At 36.2% G+C, this 21,385-nt stretch overlaps 1 protein-coding gene across 8 annotated transcripts in view; it reads right to left on the bottom strand.

The window, feature by feature from the left end:
* Window positions 1-17,992, bottom strand: part of LOC139983226 (uncharacterized) — a 102,912-nt gene extending 84,920 nt beyond the window's left edge. For 3 of the 8 annotated variants that reach the window (XM_071996631.1, XM_071996634.1, XM_071996635.1), the window contains exons 1-11: window positions 17,738-17,992; window positions 12,808-12,862; window positions 12,061-12,390; window positions 10,689-11,018; window positions 6,273-6,908; window positions 5,785-5,889; window positions 3,713-3,805; window positions 3,494-3,585; window positions 2,101-2,312; window positions 1,667-1,734; window positions 97-212 (exon numbers count right to left, since the gene is read on the bottom strand). In XM_071996631.1, coding sequence (XP_071852732.1) covers window positions 97-212; window positions 1,667-1,734; window positions 2,101-2,312; window positions 3,494-3,585; window positions 3,713-3,805; window positions 5,785-5,889; window positions 6,273-6,908; window positions 10,689-11,018; window positions 12,061-12,390; window positions 12,808-12,862; window positions 17,738-17,752 — 2,052 coding nt within the window. In that variant the 5' untranslated portion in view covers window positions 17,753-17,992. Of the gene's footprint in view, window positions 1-96; window positions 213-870; window positions 906-1,666; window positions 1,735-2,100; window positions 2,313-3,493; window positions 3,586-3,712; window positions 3,806-5,784; window positions 5,890-6,272; window positions 6,909-10,688; window positions 11,019-12,060; window positions 12,391-12,807; window positions 12,863-17,737 lie in introns of all 8 variants that reach the window. The other 5 variants (XM_071996633.1, XM_071996636.1, XM_071996638.1 and 2 more) reach the window with 3 other exon arrangements.
* Between the last annotated feature and the right edge of the window lie 3,393 nt (window positions 17,993-21,385).

Genomic DNA, 21,385 nt, shown 5'->3' with positions numbered 1-21,385 from the left:
TTTGACTATGTTAGTTCTTCTACTATGTAAAGGTATATTTAAGAATAAGTCTATTTAAAATGATATCTTCATAAAACATATGTTACCAAGTCATACCTCCCACTGTTCAGTATCGTAATTCAAATACAGTTCTCCTGCAGCTTCCAAACCAGTTACCCACTCGACTGAAAGAGACCGTAACAGAGTTTTCTTTAGTCTGTTACCTATGGAAACTTGAAGGTGTAAAACATTTAGTACAAGCCCGTTTTGTCATCTACATCCGGACATTTAATATTTATATAACTTTTGAAGAATATAATTGATTAACCTAGTAATTCCCGATTTAACAGATGAATTGTGCGATCTGTATTTGTAGCAAAGTAATGATTTTCTTGACATTCCATAAGTAGCCTGAAATGTATACTACTGGCTTCCTGTTAACAACTCATTTTGCTAAAAACTCCCTTTCATATGGAACTGTGAGGACATCAACTGTCCGTTTACTGCATCTATGCTAACAATAGGAAGAAAAGAGGCCGATGGTAAATACATTGATTATTGGATAACGTATTTTATAAATCTGTAAATGATCTGATATCCATCCGAATTGCTATTCTATAAAGTTTTTAACTAGGTTTTCCCACTTTGACCTTCTCAAAGCACAAACAACTTTCTTCAGATATGTTGACCGTTCGTATTCCCTTTCATGAGATATCGCACATGTACGCTAACTTACTACCTATCTTCCACCCAGGACTAGATGAAAATCCAACCATATCTATATAGTTCTACTGGAGCTTGAAATAAACATAATTATTCAAACCATAACTAGATGCTGAAACATTATACGACGAGAATATCAATTGAACAATAATTAAAGCAATTTACCTGTTGACTCCCCTTATGGACTATACAATGGACTGGTACTGTGTTTGTAAAGTTCAGAGGTCAATTGTAATGTCAATAGACTCTTATCAAACTGAGAGTTAACCTCAAATACCCCCCCCCCCCCACAAAAAAAAAAACGAAAATAAGATTCTTGACTTAATTTCACTCCAACTCTCCCCCGCGCCAATAAAAAGAAAAAGAAAAAAGAAAATTCTTGTATTCATTACGTTAGATCAACCACCACTTATCAATTTTATCCAAACTGTACTTATTAACGTATTGTGTTTAAACATTCAAAAGCGTTCACCTTCGTGTACTTCACTTCACTTGTGAAGAAAATAATTTTCTTCTGCTTACTAAGGTGGATCAACACCCCAAGTATGACATTAAACCATCATATTCTTTTACACTTGCGGTGTTAAGCTAAGCCGTCACGCACATACCCACACCCCATGAACATACTTAAATGAACGCATAATTACCATCGCATAAATCTATTTGGCTTCGATAAGAAATGCGCTATATATGTAACTGAAATTAGGCACGACGAAAGCAAATATGAGCTCATTAGGTAAAAATGTAGCTTTAGGGTTGTAGATAAAGACGTGAAGAAATCTCCTTTTTTCGTGTTTTACTAATTTTTCTCAAACCAGTTGAACAAAGGATAATCATAAACGCATAAGTCATTGCTCTTAATCGTGCAGATGCAATTATTTACATAACTTCATTTCACCTCATCAACATTTACCTGTAAATATTAATTTATTTGTAAGAGTAATTTGTTAAACTGCATTCTTACCACGTGGCTTATGGTGTAATATGCTCAACATGTTCTCAAGTTCGAAGGGCAGCAGACTTCTTTCAATCCTTTGAGAAGAAATTGTAGTAATTTGTAACTTTATTGCCATTAGATACACTAAAATGTGTGCATTATTATACTCTTATTGTTAAGTCCCCAAATGCGAGTTCAATTATTTTTACTGATTTTTTTTTCTGATGCAGCCTGCTCAAACAAAGGAGCATACAAACGAATTTCTAAGGTATAGTAGGTATATTCTGCACGTGATAGTATGTGTAAGTAAGAACGAGATGATTCGACATATTGCTAAAACGTCTTCACATATAGTTATACTCTAACAGTAATAATTCCAACAAATAGGTAAAATGAATAAATGTAATTCTTTCTCAGACAATATGAAATAATAGTCGAATGTTCAAAATAACAACGCTTACCTGATCTCGGTCGGTGGACTTCTGTGACAAGCATATTGCAGGATACTAATCAATTTGGTTAAGTCCCATTGTTGCCATTTTTCGTTTCCAAAGTCCAATCTGTTCAAATTGTTAAGCCGAGGTAAAGCTGCTCCAGAGCTTAGATTAATAGCTCCACCATTATCTTCAACCGACGTAAAGCTGTCTCGCAATATAATCCTTTGGATGTCAACCTATACAAGAAATTAACTACATAATATAAGTTTGAGCAAACATGAATGAGGAAACCCAAATCATTATCAACATTATTTAGATCATTGAATAACTAGGAGAGATCACAAAGAAATTCAAAGATTGGTCAACACTAATCAGTTAACAATTGATATAGCAACATATGGTGTGTCTGTCATATCGTGTAAAATAAATCCTAACTTGAAAATATAAAAGTGAAACATGACAGTTGTCTCAAATTAGCTTAGTTACTTTATATTGATAATATTGATATGACGATGCTTGTTGTGTGTTTTTGTTTGTTTCAGCTTCCTGATTCTTTTTAATTAAGTAATGCCTGTAGGTTTAAGCTGAAATAGGTAGGTCCTTAACATGATGTGGATCGGGAAGCAAACTGCTAATTGGCAATGGAGATGAACAGCAGCCAAAGGAAATTGGTTCATCTTTGTACCAACAAAGAAAAGTTTTCTTTAATTTGATAAATAGTAATTTTAAACATATTTATGTAATATTCATATCTTAATCGCCGTAACTTGAAGCATTTAAAGGTTACAAATTAGTATTCAAAAATACGCAACAAATTTATATATTTCATGATAGTTATTCAACATCACGTGTGTGATTACGAAGTCCATTTTTTTACCCAATTATTAATCATATCTTTATTACAAAGTGTTAATCCACTCTGCAGTTTTCTTCAGTAGAGTTTGAGATTTCTAAAATGAAGTGGACACTAAATGCTGGCAATTTTGTTTTAACATTTCACATATCATTCGCTTCAACAGAAACAAGCATTAAGAGAAGTAAACCAGACGTTTAACTTACTTTAAAAACTACGTGAAGTCGCTGTTTGAATCATTGTTCAATGTGTCGAAACATCATGAATTAAGACATGACTCAACGGTTAACATATTGGGCAAGCTCTCGTTAAATGTATATATGAACCTAGTGGATACTATGGCTAATGTTTTATTTTGAAAGTTAAAACAAAATATAATGAACTAACGAGGTAGCTATCTATGAATCGGTCACCTTTTTTTCTCAATGCCTCATATTTTCAGATTCTTCCACTGTAATTGTTTGACAAAAGAACATCAAGCTTAGGTACATCATGTCTGTATTTCTTTTACACACTGAATTGAAAGTAAAGTAATATTATAAATTCTTGTAAAAAGTTTTTCACCTGTCTTTTAGATGCTTCCTTCAACCTCTTCACTATCCCATCGTGTACATCTCGAGTTTGGTCTTTCGAAATTATAACTTTCTCACAAAAAGCTTTAAAATGAAAGAGCAAGATCAATGTTATGGTTAGCAGCCGTATACTCGTATGTCTAATTCATTATCAAAATAAATAAGTGAATAATCCATGAAATAATGAACTAGATATTGGTAGCTTAGATACCTTTTAATTCCTTTTCTGTCACCTTTATCGTACGTTTGAGTAGTAGCTGTTGTGTTGCTGTTGTGGTACTCTGTCGATCTTTGGAATTATTCTCTGTTGCGGATAAGATATAAACTGAATTACTCATCTGAGTATTGCAAGCTGTAGTTCTAACAGCAAAAATAAAAATATTAATAATTAAAGACACAAGCTTCAAACGGCACATCAGACAGATTGTATACGTTAGGTAAGATAATAACTTGACGCCTGTGATCTGTGAGTCACTCGTTTACAAGGGACATGCATTAACAACTTGAACTCTGATCTAAAGAAATAACCCGCACCATTCTTGATTAGAATGTAATGTTGCATAACTATACAAAGTGATCATCTCATTGTCATAGTGCTGAAAATAAGAATGCAGTCAGAGCGTGACATTGGCTGAGTGGGCGTGACTAAAATATTTTTAGAAAGAAAAGATCTTTAATTGCCTATTTTATATCAGGATGATCATGTATGTTAATATTCGAATACCACTTTTTAATCTATTTAATGTTTAAATCTGTAATATATATGTAATCTGTTTAATCTGTTAAATAATCTATTTAATCTACTTTATCTTTTTAATATATTTCATCTATTTAATCTTGTTAATCTGATTAATCTGTTAATTTATTTCATTTGCTTAATATGTTTAATCTGTTTAACCTGTTTAACCTTGTTCATCTATTCATCTATTTTAAATATTTCATCTACTTTATTTATTTCATCTACTTATCTATTTTATCTATTTAATCTGTTTAATTTGATTAATCTGTTTAATCTATGTGATCTGTCTAATCTGATTAATATGTTTAATATGTTGAAACTGTTTCATCTATTTCACCTGTTTCATCTGTTTAATCTCATTAGTCTGTTTAATCAATTTCATCTATTTCATTCTAATCTGTTTTATCTGTTTCATCTGTTTACATCTTAATAACGTACATCGTTGGCTATTGTCTGACTTTGGACGGTGTGTTTCAAAGAATAAGTTATGATGACAAGTTGGCTGGTCAATAGCTTGAACAAATCCATGATATGCACAAAAGTCTAATTACTTTCTATTATCAAGTTATATTCATTAAATGGTTTCAATCTTATTAAAATTTCTTAGCCTTTCCTTATTTTCTCCCTAGACTACTTGCGAGAAGTGAATTCACCCGATTGTAACAAGAATTAATGCACTTGTAATTTACATAAGAGAATTGCTATAACTGATATATTGCAATATATTGTAGTGAAGTGTAGAGTGTGACGAACACGTTTAATCAGTATAAATTGGTTAGAGTATTCACATTTTGATCAGAACAATATCAAACTAATTTGAATTATGTTGTTCTTGTAACAGTTTGCTTTCATCAAGATCTCTTAACACATTCTGCGTCCGTTTGGCTTACATCATTACATTTACGTGGTTTTAGTCTAATTGTGGTTTATTGTCACCAAGGTTACATCGCAAACTGCTTTAATTTGTAGTGAAACATTGAAATATAGTACTCCGTTCCAAAAACAGTTAACTGAACACGACATGCACTAGAAAGTAGGTACTAACAAAGTGTGTAGGTAGGATTCCACACAGATGGTAGAACTGGTATCTCAGGAAAGCATTTCAAGAATTCTATACCAGGGAGGGTGGAGAAGTCATAAGGAGCATCTGGGTGAGGTTTAACCAAAAGTGCACGGGGGTTGTAATATGTAAGAGATGCCCTATTATTGCTCTTGAAGACTCCCATCCACCCCTCATGCTACAAGTAGGATTTAACAAAATGTCATATCAATAATGGGAACATGGACCAGTAATTGGTGGAGCTATAGGAGAAGCTGAAACAGATATTCAGGAGTCACAGTTTGCAACGGTTCCGAAGTACTTTAAGTATAAATCCATTAAGCAGAGATTCATAATAGGGGGATATGATTTCACCATCTAGATTATTCTAAGTCAGCGTCGATAACAGTCTGATTGCAAAAAGAAACCTAAACGAATCAATTAAACATAAGTCTATTAGATACTTCAGAGTAAGATTGATATTTTTGATTAATAAATAAAGTACCTTTAAGTCGGCGGCGGCGAAACACGATCAGAAATACGACGATGCAACTCGTCAACACAAATAACACAACAACAACAACAATCCAACCGGGTCGTCGTTCCTCCTCTGAAATACCAAGAGAAATGGTCAAAATATGGACATCAACATTTCCAGATACAAGTTGACATCATTTCCAGATAACGAATCAACACAGATATGATAAGTAGCTTCATAGTAGTCCAAACATGCATGTGAATGATATTCAACGGTATGTCAAATTTTGTATCAAGAACTACACAGCTCATAACAAATAAAAGGACATTACTTACACGTTGATATTTTTAAAAACACTGTCCCTTCTTTTTCCACGCTTCTCCTTCAATTTCACATCAAAACAACAAAAGCATTCGATCAGTTAAGGTTTACCACGTCAACTGGCATACCACATATAATTTAACCCGCACATAGAATAGTTATGGATAAGTTCTTGCATTAAATGTAGTTCTTACCCTGAAAAGTTACATCAGTTGATGTAAATTTCGTTGTAACACCTTCAGTGCTATAAACACATGTGTACGTGCCCAGGTTAGGATTTCCAGCCGTGTTTATAACAAGAGAGCTATTTTGCAATGTGAATCCATCAGGCATTATAACTTCACTCATACTTTCAGTTCCAAATGCAATTATTTCTTCCGTTTGACCTACTTTTTTCCATACAAAGAATGACACATCTTCCCCGCAGTTCATAAACACTCTTTCATTAGGTGTTACAAGCAGAGGTTCGATAGATGCTTCCAGTGTCCCGATTTCAACCAGTATCGCAGATTCACTGATACCTACTTCAGACACATTGCTTCTCGCTGCGCAGACGAATAAACGTAACGAGAGAGAGGGTTTTAACGAAATATCCACAACAGCATGGTAAGATTGTAATTCATTGACACTGGTTGTTACAGCTTTCGACTGAGAAGAGATCAGTCCATCCCCGGTGTTAGTTCTTAACTTCCATGACAAATCATCTAATACTTCACCTACTCGTAAAACATTACAACTTAAACTGGAAGCAGCGTTTAATTTTAAAAAGCATAATGATTTGTGGTAACATCCAGTAGCATCAACGGTTGGGTACGGTTCCTGTGGTTTGTCTGCAAATTGTGAAAAGAAAGACGTATTTAAATAATAGTGTCCAGCCAAAAAGTATTTGGCATGTTTATATGGTCTTTTATTAATTGTGTTGGGTTTACTAAATAAGGGCGCAAGGAAGTCGGTATTCTTTGTGAAATATTTCAATAGGAAATGTAAGCTTTAGCTTGTTTTTCACAAAGATATTATAGTTAGATGATTAACTGAAATAGTATGTTATGGAATGTTATTACCAAATGACATTCAGTTGTCAGGTGGACACTGCATGTTATTTTTACATATTCATTGCTTCATTATAGGGTCTTAATGTGATTTTTTTTTCACCACTGTATTTATTTACAATACCGTAACACATAATACAAAAGAATCAGCAAAAAGACTTACATAAGAAGCTTACATAAAGAAATCATAGAAGTCGTTAAGGTTACACAAATTGTTGTTTTGCTTAGAAATGAAATAGTGCAGGTCAAGTTGAAACCGAAACTTAAAATAAAATTCTTGCACATGTGGGATTTTGTTATCCAACCTACAAGTATAAATGTACTTTTTAGCATGCAAAATTAAAAAGGTCACAGGATTATCTATATCACCAAAATCACCAAAACAAATGTTGGTCAAATTAAAAGAATAATTAGTTTTAATGCAATTTGAATTCACTGCCTCCCAGAAACGCTCAACGTGACTACAATTATAAAACAAATGTATAAGCGTTTCATCGGCATTCTTGCAAAATGAACAAAGTGGAGAATTAACCATTTTCATTTTATAAAGCAAGCTATTTATGCCTAAAATACGACGTAGAAAACGCAATTGTAAATATGATACTTTGGGGTCATTCACAGCCGTATAAGGCAGCCTAAAAATCTTATTCCAAACTATTTTCACTGGAAAATTCATAGCTTGCCACTTCATAATAGACGACGGGGGCGTGCAGAGACCGGTAATTAGCTTATTATAAACATTTTTGGTTATTTTATGTGTGCGCATGCACATATTAAAGTTATTTTCACTCATTGGGAGCAAAACAGAATCATGGTACCCCCTCCAATAACTAGGAATGGCGTGAATAATCCCAAAGTACGAAGTAAAAGGAAAATTTCTAATATATTTTTTCGCTTGAAACGTGTTATATGGAATTACCGAGCCATCATTTTTAATGAAATCTTTCACATTAATTGTTCTGTGATTTAAAAGATTATACTGGAAAATTACTTTATTGTTAACCAATATATGACTGTTGTTTAAAATGATTTCATTACCATAATTACTGTCTGGATGATAAAAATTAAACTCAGCCCAAGCCTCACACACTTCTCTGCAAAAAATATTAGAAATACAAGAAACTGCCTCCTTATTGAAATTACATTTAAAAAGAAAAGCACCACCGAACTGTTTTAGGTATAAATCAAAAAATATTTTCCAGTTTCCTCTCTGAGGGGCTAAATACCGTTTTACCCAGCTACAGTTTAGACTTTTAATAAAAGATTCAATATCTGTCATATCAAAGCCACCATTAACTTTCTTATTAATAAGGGTGCTCCGTTTAATCTTATAAGGTTTATTGTTCCAAATAAAATTATACAAGATTTTATTAACCTCTTTAATGAAACTAAGAGGAGGATTTGGTAGAACACTAAAAAGATAAACAAGTTGCGAAATGGCCAAACTCTTTATTATAGTTATTTTACCAGTTGGTGTTAAGTCACGTTTTGACCACATCCCAAGTAACTGTTTGAGCCATGGATAATTTGGGGAGATAATTGAACGAAAAGAAATCTTCATTCTTTGTAGTAAATGTGACACCAAGATATTTCACGGAACCAAGATTAACATTAAAACCATACTCATGAAAATACCAGGGAACCCTTGACACCAAAGCACCCAATGGAAAAAAGAATGATTTGCTGAAATTAACTTTTAAACCCAAAGCGGCAGAGAAATTATTAAGAATGTTTACAACCTCTACATGAGAAGCGCGTGAACCATCTAAAAATAGAACAGTATCATCGGCATAATGTGAAATTCTTATTTCAGAGTTATTAATAGATATACCCTTGATACGACAGCTTGTTTTAACCATGAATGTGAGAAATTCTGAACATAAGATAAAGAGGTAAGGACTGAGTGGACAACCCTGTCTTACACCTCGAGAAATACTGAAATACTGAGAGAGATGACCATTGTTAATAACACAAGATGTGACGTTTCCATAATAAGTTCTAACCCACCTAATAAAATTTGGACCAAAATTGAAAATTTTTAAACTTTGATAAAGAAACTCCCAGTCCAAACAATCAAAAGCCTTTTCAAAATCTAGAAACAGAAGAGTACCGGAAATATTGTTGGAATTACAATGATCAATGAGGTCTAAAAGTAGTCTAATGTTCTCACCGATGAAACGTCCTTTTAAGAATCCAGTTTGCTCATCACTAATAATGTAATTTAAAACACGCTTAATACGGGTTGCCAAGCATTTGGCTCCAATCTTGTAGTCAGTATTTAAAATTGCTATAGGCCTCCAGTTTTTCAAATACTGTAAATCTTTTGAAGGCTTTGGAATCAAAGAGATTATTGCCCTGCCCTGTTCATCGGCTAAGTGTGTACAACTGAAAGCAAAATTAAGAGAATTAACTACAAAGTTACCTAAAATGTCCCAAAAATGTACATAAAATTCAACTGATAATCCATCAGAACCGGGGGTTTTATTCTTATGCATGGACCCAACAGCCTCTTTACATTCATTGATGGTAAAAAGACCCTCGCACAAATAACTCTGATCATCGGTAAGACTCTTGTGATTAGTACAAACATCATCAAAAAACGAGACAGGAGAAATATTAGGACACTTAGTATAAAGTTTACGATAAAAACTAACAGCTTCTCTTAAAATATCCTGACAATTTGAAACAATATGACCATCTTCATTGCGAAGCTGTGATATGTTATTATTTACCTTGTTGTAACGTTCAAGATTAAGAAAATACTGTGAATTTTTCTCACCATATTCACACTTAATGTGATGCAGTGTAGTGAGACCGTAAGATATATTTACTTACAATGAAAGTGAGTTCAGTGCTAATGGTATTTCAGTAATGTAGCTTTTTACACTGTTGAACCATTGCAACTCTATTATAGTAGGCTACTAATCACATGAGAATATTTTATCTTGTGTATGGTTCTCACTAGATCTTGTGTATGGAGTCTCACTTTTCTCTTTTTTTTCATCGTTTGTATTATAAACATATAAGTGAGTGAGTAGATGAATAAATGGATAGATTGATGAATGAACAAACCCCCGATTGACTTCTTTTATTGTCAGCTAAAGGAAGGCAATGTCTGAAAAATGATAGGGAGATGTGATAGGAGAATGTGATGATCATCGAGGAATCCTTTAACAAGCTTTTATTCGTGATAAACGTGAACGATTTCTGAGAAGATATCTCTAAATAGTAGGCGTAAAATTGGTCATTGGCTCGTTTGTTCTCTTATTGGAGGATGACTTGAGGTTGAATATTTACATGAGCTAGAGAAATGTACAGAAAAGGGTTCGGAGATCTAACGAACAGGCGCATATAAGAAACTTATTGGAGGGATTTACATGAGTTATGCTTACGACGTGTTTCGTCGGGCTCTATCAAGCGCCAGTCGAAATGTTGAACCTCTTATTGTTTCTTTTTCTGGGGGTTCCACGTTGCATTGTGCTCTACCGCTTCGCTCCAAACTCTGAACTCGGTCCAGTGTTTCGAAAGATATGCATGTTGTTATCAAAGAAATCGACTTACCGTAGACAACTACACAGACATATTCAACGATCGAATCATCTTCTTTATTCGCCAATGTCAATACACCGAAATAAGTATTATGTTGGGTGGAAACTTTGTTGATTACAAGAGATCCATCAAGTTGAACACCGTATTCTCCGGACTTGTATCCGGGTCCAGAAACAATATCTTCTTTGTGGGAAATTAGTTGTCGATATTCGCTAGTCAAATTGGACGAGTTGTACCAAATTGTTCCATATAAACCGCCAGGAAAGTTGCAGGATATCATACCTTTCTTTCCCAATTGCAGATATTGCGGAGTTTGGCACTTATCTGACGAGACAACCGTGCCTGTTATTGAAGAAAAAAGACGTTTACCTTGTTTCATATCAAATGAATGTTGTAGTATAATTATCCCCTTAGACCGTGTTCCATTTTCCAGTCCAAAATGTATAAATTGTTAAGTCTAAGGAACATAGAACCATCATATGAAATTGTAATGAATTTTGCCTTGCATTCAACTTCAATTTAAAAATACCATTCAATTGACATCCTAACCCGAACAGAATAGCATCCTCCATATTGCATTTCCATCAGTTTGCCAGACACATTCACCACATTTACAAAGGTCACCACACCCAACCCTTTCCTGACAATTCGTCCCTCCCAATGCTGGGCGTATGCATGTGATGTGATTGAGTAAGTACTTCTCCAGACATAGGAAGTCTTAATACCGGAATGCAGGTCTTTCATTTCACTTCTTGTATCTTTATGTAAACATTTAACCCTTCCTTCTCCCTTACATATATAACCCACCGCAGTCCCCAGTCTCTTTTTTTCATCGTTTGCATTATAAACATATGAGTGAGTGAGTAGATGAATAAATAGATGGATTGATGAATGAACAAACCCCCGATAGACTTCTTTTATTGTCAGCTAAAGGGAGACAATGTCTGAAACATGATAACGAGATATGATAGGAGAATGTGATGATCATCGAGGAATCCTTTACCAAGCTTTTATTCGTAATAAACGCGAACGATTTCTGAGAAGAAATCTCCAAACAGTAGGCGTAAAATTGGTCATTGGCTCGATTGTTTTCTTATTGGAGGATGAATTGAGGTTGAATATTTACATGAGCTAGAGAAATGTACAGAAAAGGGTTCGGAGATATAACGAACAGGCGCGTATCTAAAACTAATTGGAGGGATTTACCTGAGTTATGCTTATGACGTGTTTCGCTGGGCTATATCAAGCGCCAGTCGAAATGTTGAACCTCCTGTTTTTTTCTTTTTCTGTGGATTCCACGTTGCATTGTGCTCTACCTCTTCGCTCTGAACACGGTCCATTTTTTCGACAGATATGCATGCCGCAATCAAAGAAATCGACTTACCGTAGACAACTACACAGACATATTCAACGATTGGATCATCTTCTCTAGTCGCCAATGTCGATACACCGAAATAAGTATTATGTTTGGTGGAAACGTTGTTGATTATAAGAGATCCATCTGGTTGAACACCGTATTTTCCGGAATCGTATCCGGGTCCAGATACAATACCTCCTCTGAGGGAAATAAATCGTCGATCTTCGCTAGTCAAATTGGACGAGTGGTACCAAAATGTTCCATATAAACCGCCAGGAAAGTTGCAGGATATCATACCTTTCTTTCCCAATTGCAGATATTGCGGAGTCTGGCACTTATCTGACGAGACAACCGTGCCTGCAATCGAAGAAAAAAGACGTTTACCTTGTTTCATATCAAATGAAAGTTGTAGTATATTTTTCTCTCAGACAAAGTTCCATTCTCCAGTCCAAAATGTATAAATTGTTAAGTCTTAGGAACATAGAACCATCATATGAAATTTTTGTCATTTTTGCCGTGCATTCAACTACAGTTTAAAAATACCATTCAATTGATATCCTACCCCAAATAGAATAGCATCCTCCACATTGTATTTCCATTAGTTTGCCAGACACATTCACCACATAGGAAGTCTTAATACAGGAATGCAGGTCTTTCATTTCACGTCTTGTATCTTTATGTTAACACCTTCCTTCTCCCTAACATATATAACCCACCTCAGTCCCCCCCCCCCCCGTCTCCGAGATAAATCCGGTACCCGGTACTGGATCTTACCACTTAAAATGCAAAAAAGGATAGCAGAGATCACAAAAAGGTTTGTTGTAGACATCTGAAAAAAAAACAAGAAAGATATTTAATATGACCAAAATTAGTGATAAATCAAACCCATTTATGTTATACTTGCTATGTAGCGCTACAAAGACATACACCTTAAAAGGACATATTAATGGACATGCAGATACATGTGCAGAAGAGAGACAGGCATTAAAATAAGAGATGCTGGTGGGGGTAGGGGCCTCTTTCGATTTTTGGGCTAGAGGATTGAACCCTTAACTCCATACGTTAGGTCTTAAGGCAATGTAGTGCTTTACAATACTTTTGACTTTTCTTTGAGTGTCTTGTTCCCGGAGGATGGGTCTATTAAAGAAAATTCCCCGCCTAGACATTCCCCCGATGGACTATGAGGTTTGGATGCTACGCTCTCCCACCCCCACCAACCCTCCAGTCTTGTCACACATCAGCGATAGGGACACCGTCGCTTCCCACTTATAGGTCGACCGCTTGTAGTAAGTCACGAGCAAGTTAGCAAGAGAACCTTTCCTTCGATAGAATTTGAAACTTCATATCCTCCATATCACTGTGGTCACTTGTTTTCATATGTTTTTCTTTGGTGCAATTTTTCAATAACCTCCAGTTAATTTACAAGGAAATACAATAAAATCAAATAAGCAGTTGAGCCATCACTCATCAGTTAGGTTATATCCACAAATTAATGCTCATAGAAAATGTGAGTTGCGGATTGCCACTTCTCGACGTAGATCGCCAAAGAAAAGGGTTTAAAAGCAGGAATGTAATTAAGTATGTAATTAAGTAATTAGTGTATAATATTTATCAAGGTTAAATCAATTGTTCTTACATATTGAACAGAACAGTCATGCCAAATGAACTGATTGTTAAAGAAGTTAATAGTTGACCCCTCTCCTAAAATAACATCATCCTTTTTTTTTATTAAAGCACAGTGAAATTAGAATAAAAAATCAGTTGTAATGCTTCGAAATTGTCCTTTTGAAAGTTTGCACAAGAATATGTTGCTGGCCAAGTGGCATTTTCTTATATTTCCTAAGCAATTGAATAATTATATCCCATTATAGGAACCGGTAGAACTTATTCCAAAAACCGTAATGCAAACTGTATGTTGTTTTAACATTGTATTGTGGAGTTCAACTTAAAAACGCCAATATATCCAATTTTTTGTATTCTTTCTTAAAGTGCCATTGTGGGTGATAAGGGTTCTCCTATAGAATTACTTCACAGGTGCGTATCCAGGGGGGCGTTGGGGGCGCGCGCCCCCCGGGTAAGAAAAAGAGGAGAGAAAAAAAAGAGAAGAAAAAAGGAAAAAAGAGGGGAAAAAGAGGAGGAGGAGAGGAAGGAAGGGAAAAGAAAAAGAAGAAAGAGAGAAGAAGGAGAAAAGGAGGGAGTAAAAGAAAAACGCGAAGACACCGGGAAGAGAAAGAGGAACAGTGACATCATTACAGCGCTGAAGGGTAGCCAGTGACGGATCAATGATTTCGTAAAAGTGTGCCTCACCCTACCCCTTACACCGACAACTCCATTTTTTTGACGTTTCCATTTTCCTCTCTCACTAATGATCTATATATATATTATATATGGTCTATCATAACGCGTGTGTAGAATTGTGCTATGAAACCAACTGTGGCTGGTCTCGAACTCGACCGTGTCGTCGGGGAACATGACGCATTTTGGGATGGGGGCGACCGCTACCCCCCATTCAGCATTTTTTTAAATGATATCGCTAAGCGCCTGTTCGAATTTGTAACGCAAACAGCAGATATCACATCATATCAGTGAGCATTAAAATGGCGTTCCAGGATGAAAATCCTCAAAACTGTCCGACTTGCCTGAAAAAATAACCAAAAATTTTCGCGCGCGAAGCGCGCGTTCAACGTGTCGGTGTCAATATCATATAAGCAAGCATCGGTTATTACATCGCATGCCATCATGTACCGTGCGGTCCGTTCAAATTGCGCAGTATACCGCGGGATGCTAACGTAAACAACGACATGTCTCATGTAGATGTATGAAAAGCATGGAGGTCCAATTATTTGTCAAAACTTTCTTTTACATTAGTAATGACGAATTAGGGGCTGCACCCCCGCCGAGCAATGGCGGAGCGTCCATACGGTCAGGGGGGCGGATGCCCCCCTGACGAACTCAAATGGACTGCTGGCGCCTTTTTCTAGATTATTGACTTTTTTATTGCGCTCTAATCTACTTATTGACATTTCTCACATTTTGTTGGTGTAATTTGGCGATGACACCCTATTCTTCGTTTATCTGAAAATTAGCCAGGCCCTGAAAGGGTCATTTCCGGCGATCTAGGGAGTATATTTACTCAAAAATTTTCTGTGCGCTACGCGCCAACCAGTGGTGGCGCTCCGCTTAGATAGTGTGGAAAGCGCCCCTACAGACCATTCTCGCCCCTCCTGACCAATACCCCTAGCTCCGCCACTGCCTCCGCGCCTCCTACGCCTGTGTGTGTAGTGTTCGGTTTCGGGAATATCTGCTATTTTTTCATTTCCTTCAACCAAGTTTTATAATAGCCGTTAAAAGAGGTTTAATATTTCTACACCAATAAATTAACTGTGTCTGAATTTTCGAAAATTTCTGACCAACATTCTGCATCACACTTCCCTCTACTCGTGCAATTTTGACCGGTCTGTTAGGGGTTCAAGGAAGTTTTTCTATATTGGTTGTCCATAGATGAAATTTTGTACAACATTATGGGTATGTTTTCAAGTGAGTTTATTCACGAGAAATGTGAATTTTCAAATTCGGAACAAATTTGGGGCTTAAAACCTTGAAAAGTGGGGCTGACGGGTATTGTGGGCCGCGACGTAGAATCACCTACAAAAGCAAAGACCCACAGGAGATGCGATCAGGTCGAACATGACGTGTGCCGGGTTGACAATCTTCAACAAGGTTATGGATGGAAAAAAAAAACTATTAGGAAATACTTGGTTCTCAGGCAAAAAGTGTACATCTGGTTGGTCATTTCAAGCCCGAGAAGTGCCGTTTCCGGTGATCTGGGGGGTATCAAAACCAGAAATTTTCTTGTACGCTGCGCGCCAACTGATGGTGGCGCTCCGCTTAGATAGTAATTCGCGCCCCCCGGGTTAGAAAATCCTGGATACGCGCCTGCTTCAGGATACTTGAGTGTTTTTAAAGGTCATTGTGACTGATCCAGTAAATATAAACACACGCTCGCAGTGATTTCCTGTGTTATACTTTTAAGTTATGTAACTCCGAAGATGATAGATTGTGTTGCAATCCAGTACGATGAAGGGTTGTAGTAGCAAACTTATCACAAAGATAACAATGCGAGAGCCATGAATATCACTTACCGGTACTTGTAGTGTAAGTATAGAGTTCTTTCTATTAACTAAATTTCAGGTTCTAGTTTTATCCAACTAATTTATGAGATTGTAAAGTTGCTCTGAAGTGCAAAATCTGTCGTATTTGACAACTGTGTATTTAATATGGGTCAGGTTGAAAAAAGCTAATTTTGTATTCTATAAGAGATCTAATATTTGTACAATATATTGAGGAGGTATTGAAAGTGACCGTGAAACATGATATAACATTGAATTACAATAGCAGAGCTAAAAGTATTTGCAATGGCAAAACATTACAGTGAAAATCTCAAACTTTGATTGAGTTTTGGTTGAATTGAGTGATTTACCATTATATCATTAAATACTAGGCAAATAAACTCCAAAAAATATTTGGTGAGGGTCGAGCAACAGCGATCAGTGATTTGACACAGAATGATAGAGAAATGAAACAAGCTTTTTGTCCATACTAAGTCAACGGATATTCATTGATGCCCAACTTACTGAACTAGGTATAGCACCGTGTCTCTTTAACCTTAACCCGCGATATCATTATATTGCAAGGGTCACCATTTACAATGAAACTTGCCCTTCACCAACTTCCTATGTTTATTTTACTTTGGTGACTTTAAAAATGGGCTAACCATTCATAGATATCCCAATAACGTTTCGCTCAGTGATATAATGTTCACTCAATGTAGTGGAATCACGGTATAGGCGAATCCATTTAGCCCGCATTGTAATAGTTATTTATACTAGTGTAGTGGTTGAAGTATATTCAGTTGATTCTGTACATACTTTAGGCATAGGCTAGTTCATATATTAAGTTAAACCTTCTGAAAGAGCCTCGTGAAACGATCGTATGCTGATTGTATGATGCAGAACTTAATGCTGCATTTGGGTTACAAGTATCATGTAACGTTCGTTTATATTTGAGAGGGAACCTTTCACAATGAGATATGTAAATCACCTAGTGCTACACATGCATTCGGGAAATTCCACTTGGTATTGTTAGCACTGCCTCGTGACTGCAGCTATATTGATACTGTTTTGGGTGTTGTTCAGTTCGACGTGATATGCAAAATCTACTACAAAAAAGAACACTGTTGAAAATCAAAATTTCAGCATTGGCCAAATTTTTGGTACCAAACCAGGTCATAAATTAAACTAGCCTCTTCATTTAACAAAACAAAGTACAGTACGTAGCAGAAGCAATATGACTAGGCTATGAGGAATTGCATATGAAATTCATGATAATACACGGTGGCATAGCTACTGTACATATTTGCACATTATGAGTCATAAAAATGTAATAAACATACCATATCAAAACTGCACAAGGTTTACCAAATTACAGCGTAGTACACAACGGACCTTTGATCCAGTTGTAGAAAGGAACCTTCACTCGGTTAATCTAGCAGAGTAAACAAACTTACTTGGACTTCCCAACAACAAACTACAACGTACGTCCATGTAAAAACGAAACTTACAGCTATTGCCTACTGACATTAACCTACAATTTACTATCTATCACCAAAATAAAAAACAAACAAATAGTAACATCAATTCCATACCTTCAAAAATCCCATTCTATTGTACACTCGGCTTCGTTACTAAGCTTTGTGTACTAGGTTTAGATAGTATCGCCCAAACTACAACCAGTGCGTTTCCATAACAACTCCCTGCTACAACTAGAATTACGAATGTAACAACGTAATATCCATAGTGCAAGAAAATCAACACAACGATACGCGTCGCGTTTCAGAGATCATTCGTAGGGAACGCCATAATAACCTACGTATGGAACGCCGTAATAACATACGTATGGAGGGCCGTAATAACATATGTTATTACGGCATTCCATATACGAATGATCTCTGAAACGCGACGCGTATCGTTGTGTTGATATAGGGTGTTCTACTTCCGTAAACAGGATGTGATGCAAGGAGGTTCTACAAGGAACCTCCTTGCTACAACCTTAATTTGAACAGGTCTTGCTACTACTCGTAAGTGACAATGCTACTCTTGAAAGTTGGCTCTACTACTATTCTAAACAGGCGACGCTCCTACAACTTCAGGCGGCGACGGTACCGTAAATTTTTGGCGCTCCTACTACCCTAAACGGAAGGTGCTTCTATCCCAAATTTGGAGTCGCTACTACCCAAAACAAGAGTTGCTACTAAGCTGTAACTACGACAAGATTCCAAAACAAGTCTCCTTACATGCTTCATTATTCCCTTTAGGGATATGTGTTCTAATGGTTTAGCTGAATTAAATGTTAAATGTTGCCGCACTTATATGGCTCTGATTGGTAAATATCATTGCTAAACCTTTTGTCAAGCTTTGGCAAACTTTAGTGCATTGATCATTAATCTGACTTTCGGTTATTTGTGTATGTGGTTTGATTTCTTAACAACGGGTCTGCTGGGTGGGTGACCTTCTGCTGAGGTCACTCAATTAGCAATTTTCCTCATCAAGATCTACTCTAGAGAACTGCCATATGGGGTAGTTGTGACAAACTGCTTTCGTGGAAATATTCGATAAAATGAAGTGGTAATATATGAGCATGGTTTGGGTAATGTAGCGAGAAGTTATAGCCCCTTTAGGTATGTGCTTACGTTTTTCTTGGTCTTTAATGTAACTACTTACTTCCTGTTCCCAGTATATTCACCCAAACCCACATCAAAGTCGTACGCCCCACGTTGGGCGCCATGTTATGTTAGGGTTCTCCGGCTCAGTTAGTACAGGGCTCAATTATTAAATAGGTAGAACAGCAGATAACGATAAACACCATATATATAATTTTAGAATATAAACTTTATTTTTCCACCCCCCCCCCAAAAAAACAGCATTTAATTAAGTCATAACTTCCTGAGAAGGGATGAGAAACTCTCTGTGACATGTGGAATATTTACTTGTAATTAATAAGGCACATAGAAGAGGGCTATGACTAACCGCATCTGTATACACATGAGATGCAATAGGTTGTCATCTGTGGTCAAGCATGATGATTTTACGGAATTAAGACAAAGGACGACTATAAAATGGATAAGGGATGAATAAACTCGGGAACAGGAAGTAAAGCAGTTACTCTTAAGACAAAGAGACAAGAAGTATAAGCTCTCTATAGTTTGCATTAGTTTTTATTTGGTTTCAAGTTACATGCAGCTTTTATTAAGCGTTTATCATTTTCTTCTTTGTTAACCCCCCCCCCTCCCTCAGCCAATGATTGTACGCAGAATTTTACCCTGTTTTGTTTACTAGGGCCAGCTAGATTGATATGAGCCGCACATGTGTTTTGGTGTTTAGCGCCCTCATATTTTGCTTCCCGATAACATCAATTGTGGAGGTTGACGGTGTAGCCAAGTCTCGTAAATAATATACCATAGTTAACTGTATCGGTGTGTAACGTCGGCCTAGTCTACCTGGTCAATATACAACATATCGTTAGGCTTCGCCGAGTAACACTGAACAGTATGTGTATTGTACAAGTGCGAAACGTGCACAATCGCAGCTCCGCAACCCTTAAATTTTCTCTTGAACTCGTCCAAATATATACATAATTGCAAAATAAAAATCAACATGAAAGAAGAAATAGATAACTTCCCCAAACATATAACAACCCCACTCCCCTCAATAAAATGATTATGCTTTTAAACAACATATATTTCACTTAAAAATAATGGACATGCTGTTTCTATTTTTTTACAATGTGAATGCTTTACTAAAGAATATTGAAGTTCAAATAGAACAAGACACCATCATAGATGTAGGCATATAAACGTATTGCAGCATTTTTAACAGTCTGTCACAGTACATTGTTGTCTACTTACAAGTAGTTTTTTGGGGGGCTATCATACTAAATTGTTTTCATTTGTAAATAAATCTCTATTTTATAACTCTCAGATGCCTTCGGTGATGTATGATGACTAACATGTGCATACTTTAAGTTTGTCAAGAAATACAATTTATCACTTCATAACCTCAACAAAAATCATCCATAACGGTACTGTTGCCATGGCTTCGAGAGTTAGGGAATGTGGCATATTTGCAAAAGTACCTAAAATGACCGAACTGGTTGAGGTCGAAGCTTGCCCCCCCCCCCCTCCTCACACTCGAACTCTTTGCTCCCGCTGCCCACTCATCCCCCAGATGAACAAATGTGGTTACGCCACTGCCAAAAGGGTAGCAGCAACACATACTGTACAAACGTACACACAGTAAAACTGACTATGAAGGTGTTATTTATAAAATGCACTTATTTGTCAAGTAATTGACAAAATACCACTGAAAAGGTTGTGGTAAGACGTTTTTCATGTACGTTAGCCAAAAGAGGTTAACAAATACAACAGAGATTAGTAGCGTCAATGCGACCTAGCCAACATATCCATACACAGGTATGGAATTATAGGGTTAATAGTAACATTGAGGATTTACTTACCTGGTGTTTGTGGCCTTTGAGGTGTGTTCCTCGGCAGTTCGTTACGTCTGCTAGATGAGGAGATTCCTGTAAAACTAGGAAGTCTTAATTAATCTGTAGCGTTCTCATCATTCCTCTGCTCAGGCTAACCAATCGCAGTCATCAAGTTATAGTATAAAATTTATGTAGAAATTATTTTTAAATACATACATTTTACGTAGTATTCCTTGCTCTTTGGAAAGTTTCTTATCAAGTCCAATTTGAAATAGAGAACTCTCTGTCAAAAGTTACAAAACAGTGACAAAGCCTATAAATATAATATATTTTGTATGGCTAGTTTCAATTTCCAGTTCACAACCATCAATCAGCGAGAGCGCCGAGCTGTTAGACGCTCTAAGAGCAGCTCTTTCTTGTTGCTGTAACATGGATTACACTTTTTGTACTGCGGTAGAAGTCTATTAGTGTCCTCTTTAACCCTAGCCAATCCCTTTTCCACTTATGTTATGAATACCTGAATTAAAGAATAATGTGTTAATGTGCAAAGAGGTAGAGGAGATTATTTTTTACCTGTTCTGCTTGGAATATCATCGGAGTGTATGAACTTAAATACAACTAAGTCGAAGGCTCTCAGAACCATGTCCAGCCTGTCACAATTGCTAATAATAGTATGATGATGTATTGCTATATAAGATTTACTTAAAATTTATAATATGTTTATTTTACAGAAGATCATACATGGACTATATTTCAAGTATTAAATCTAATGTTGCAATGGTGCTGGGATTTCATCCTCTCCCCGTAA

The sequence above is a fragment of the Apostichopus japonicus genome, chromosome 16 (assembly GCF_037975245.1).
Source record: "Apostichopus japonicus isolate 1M-3 chromosome 16, ASM3797524v1, whole genome shotgun sequence".
Lineage (NCBI taxonomy): Eukaryota > Metazoa > Echinodermata > Holothuroidea > Aspidochirotida > Stichopodidae > Apostichopus > Apostichopus japonicus.
This window is presented reverse-complemented; position numbering and strand designations above follow the sequence as displayed.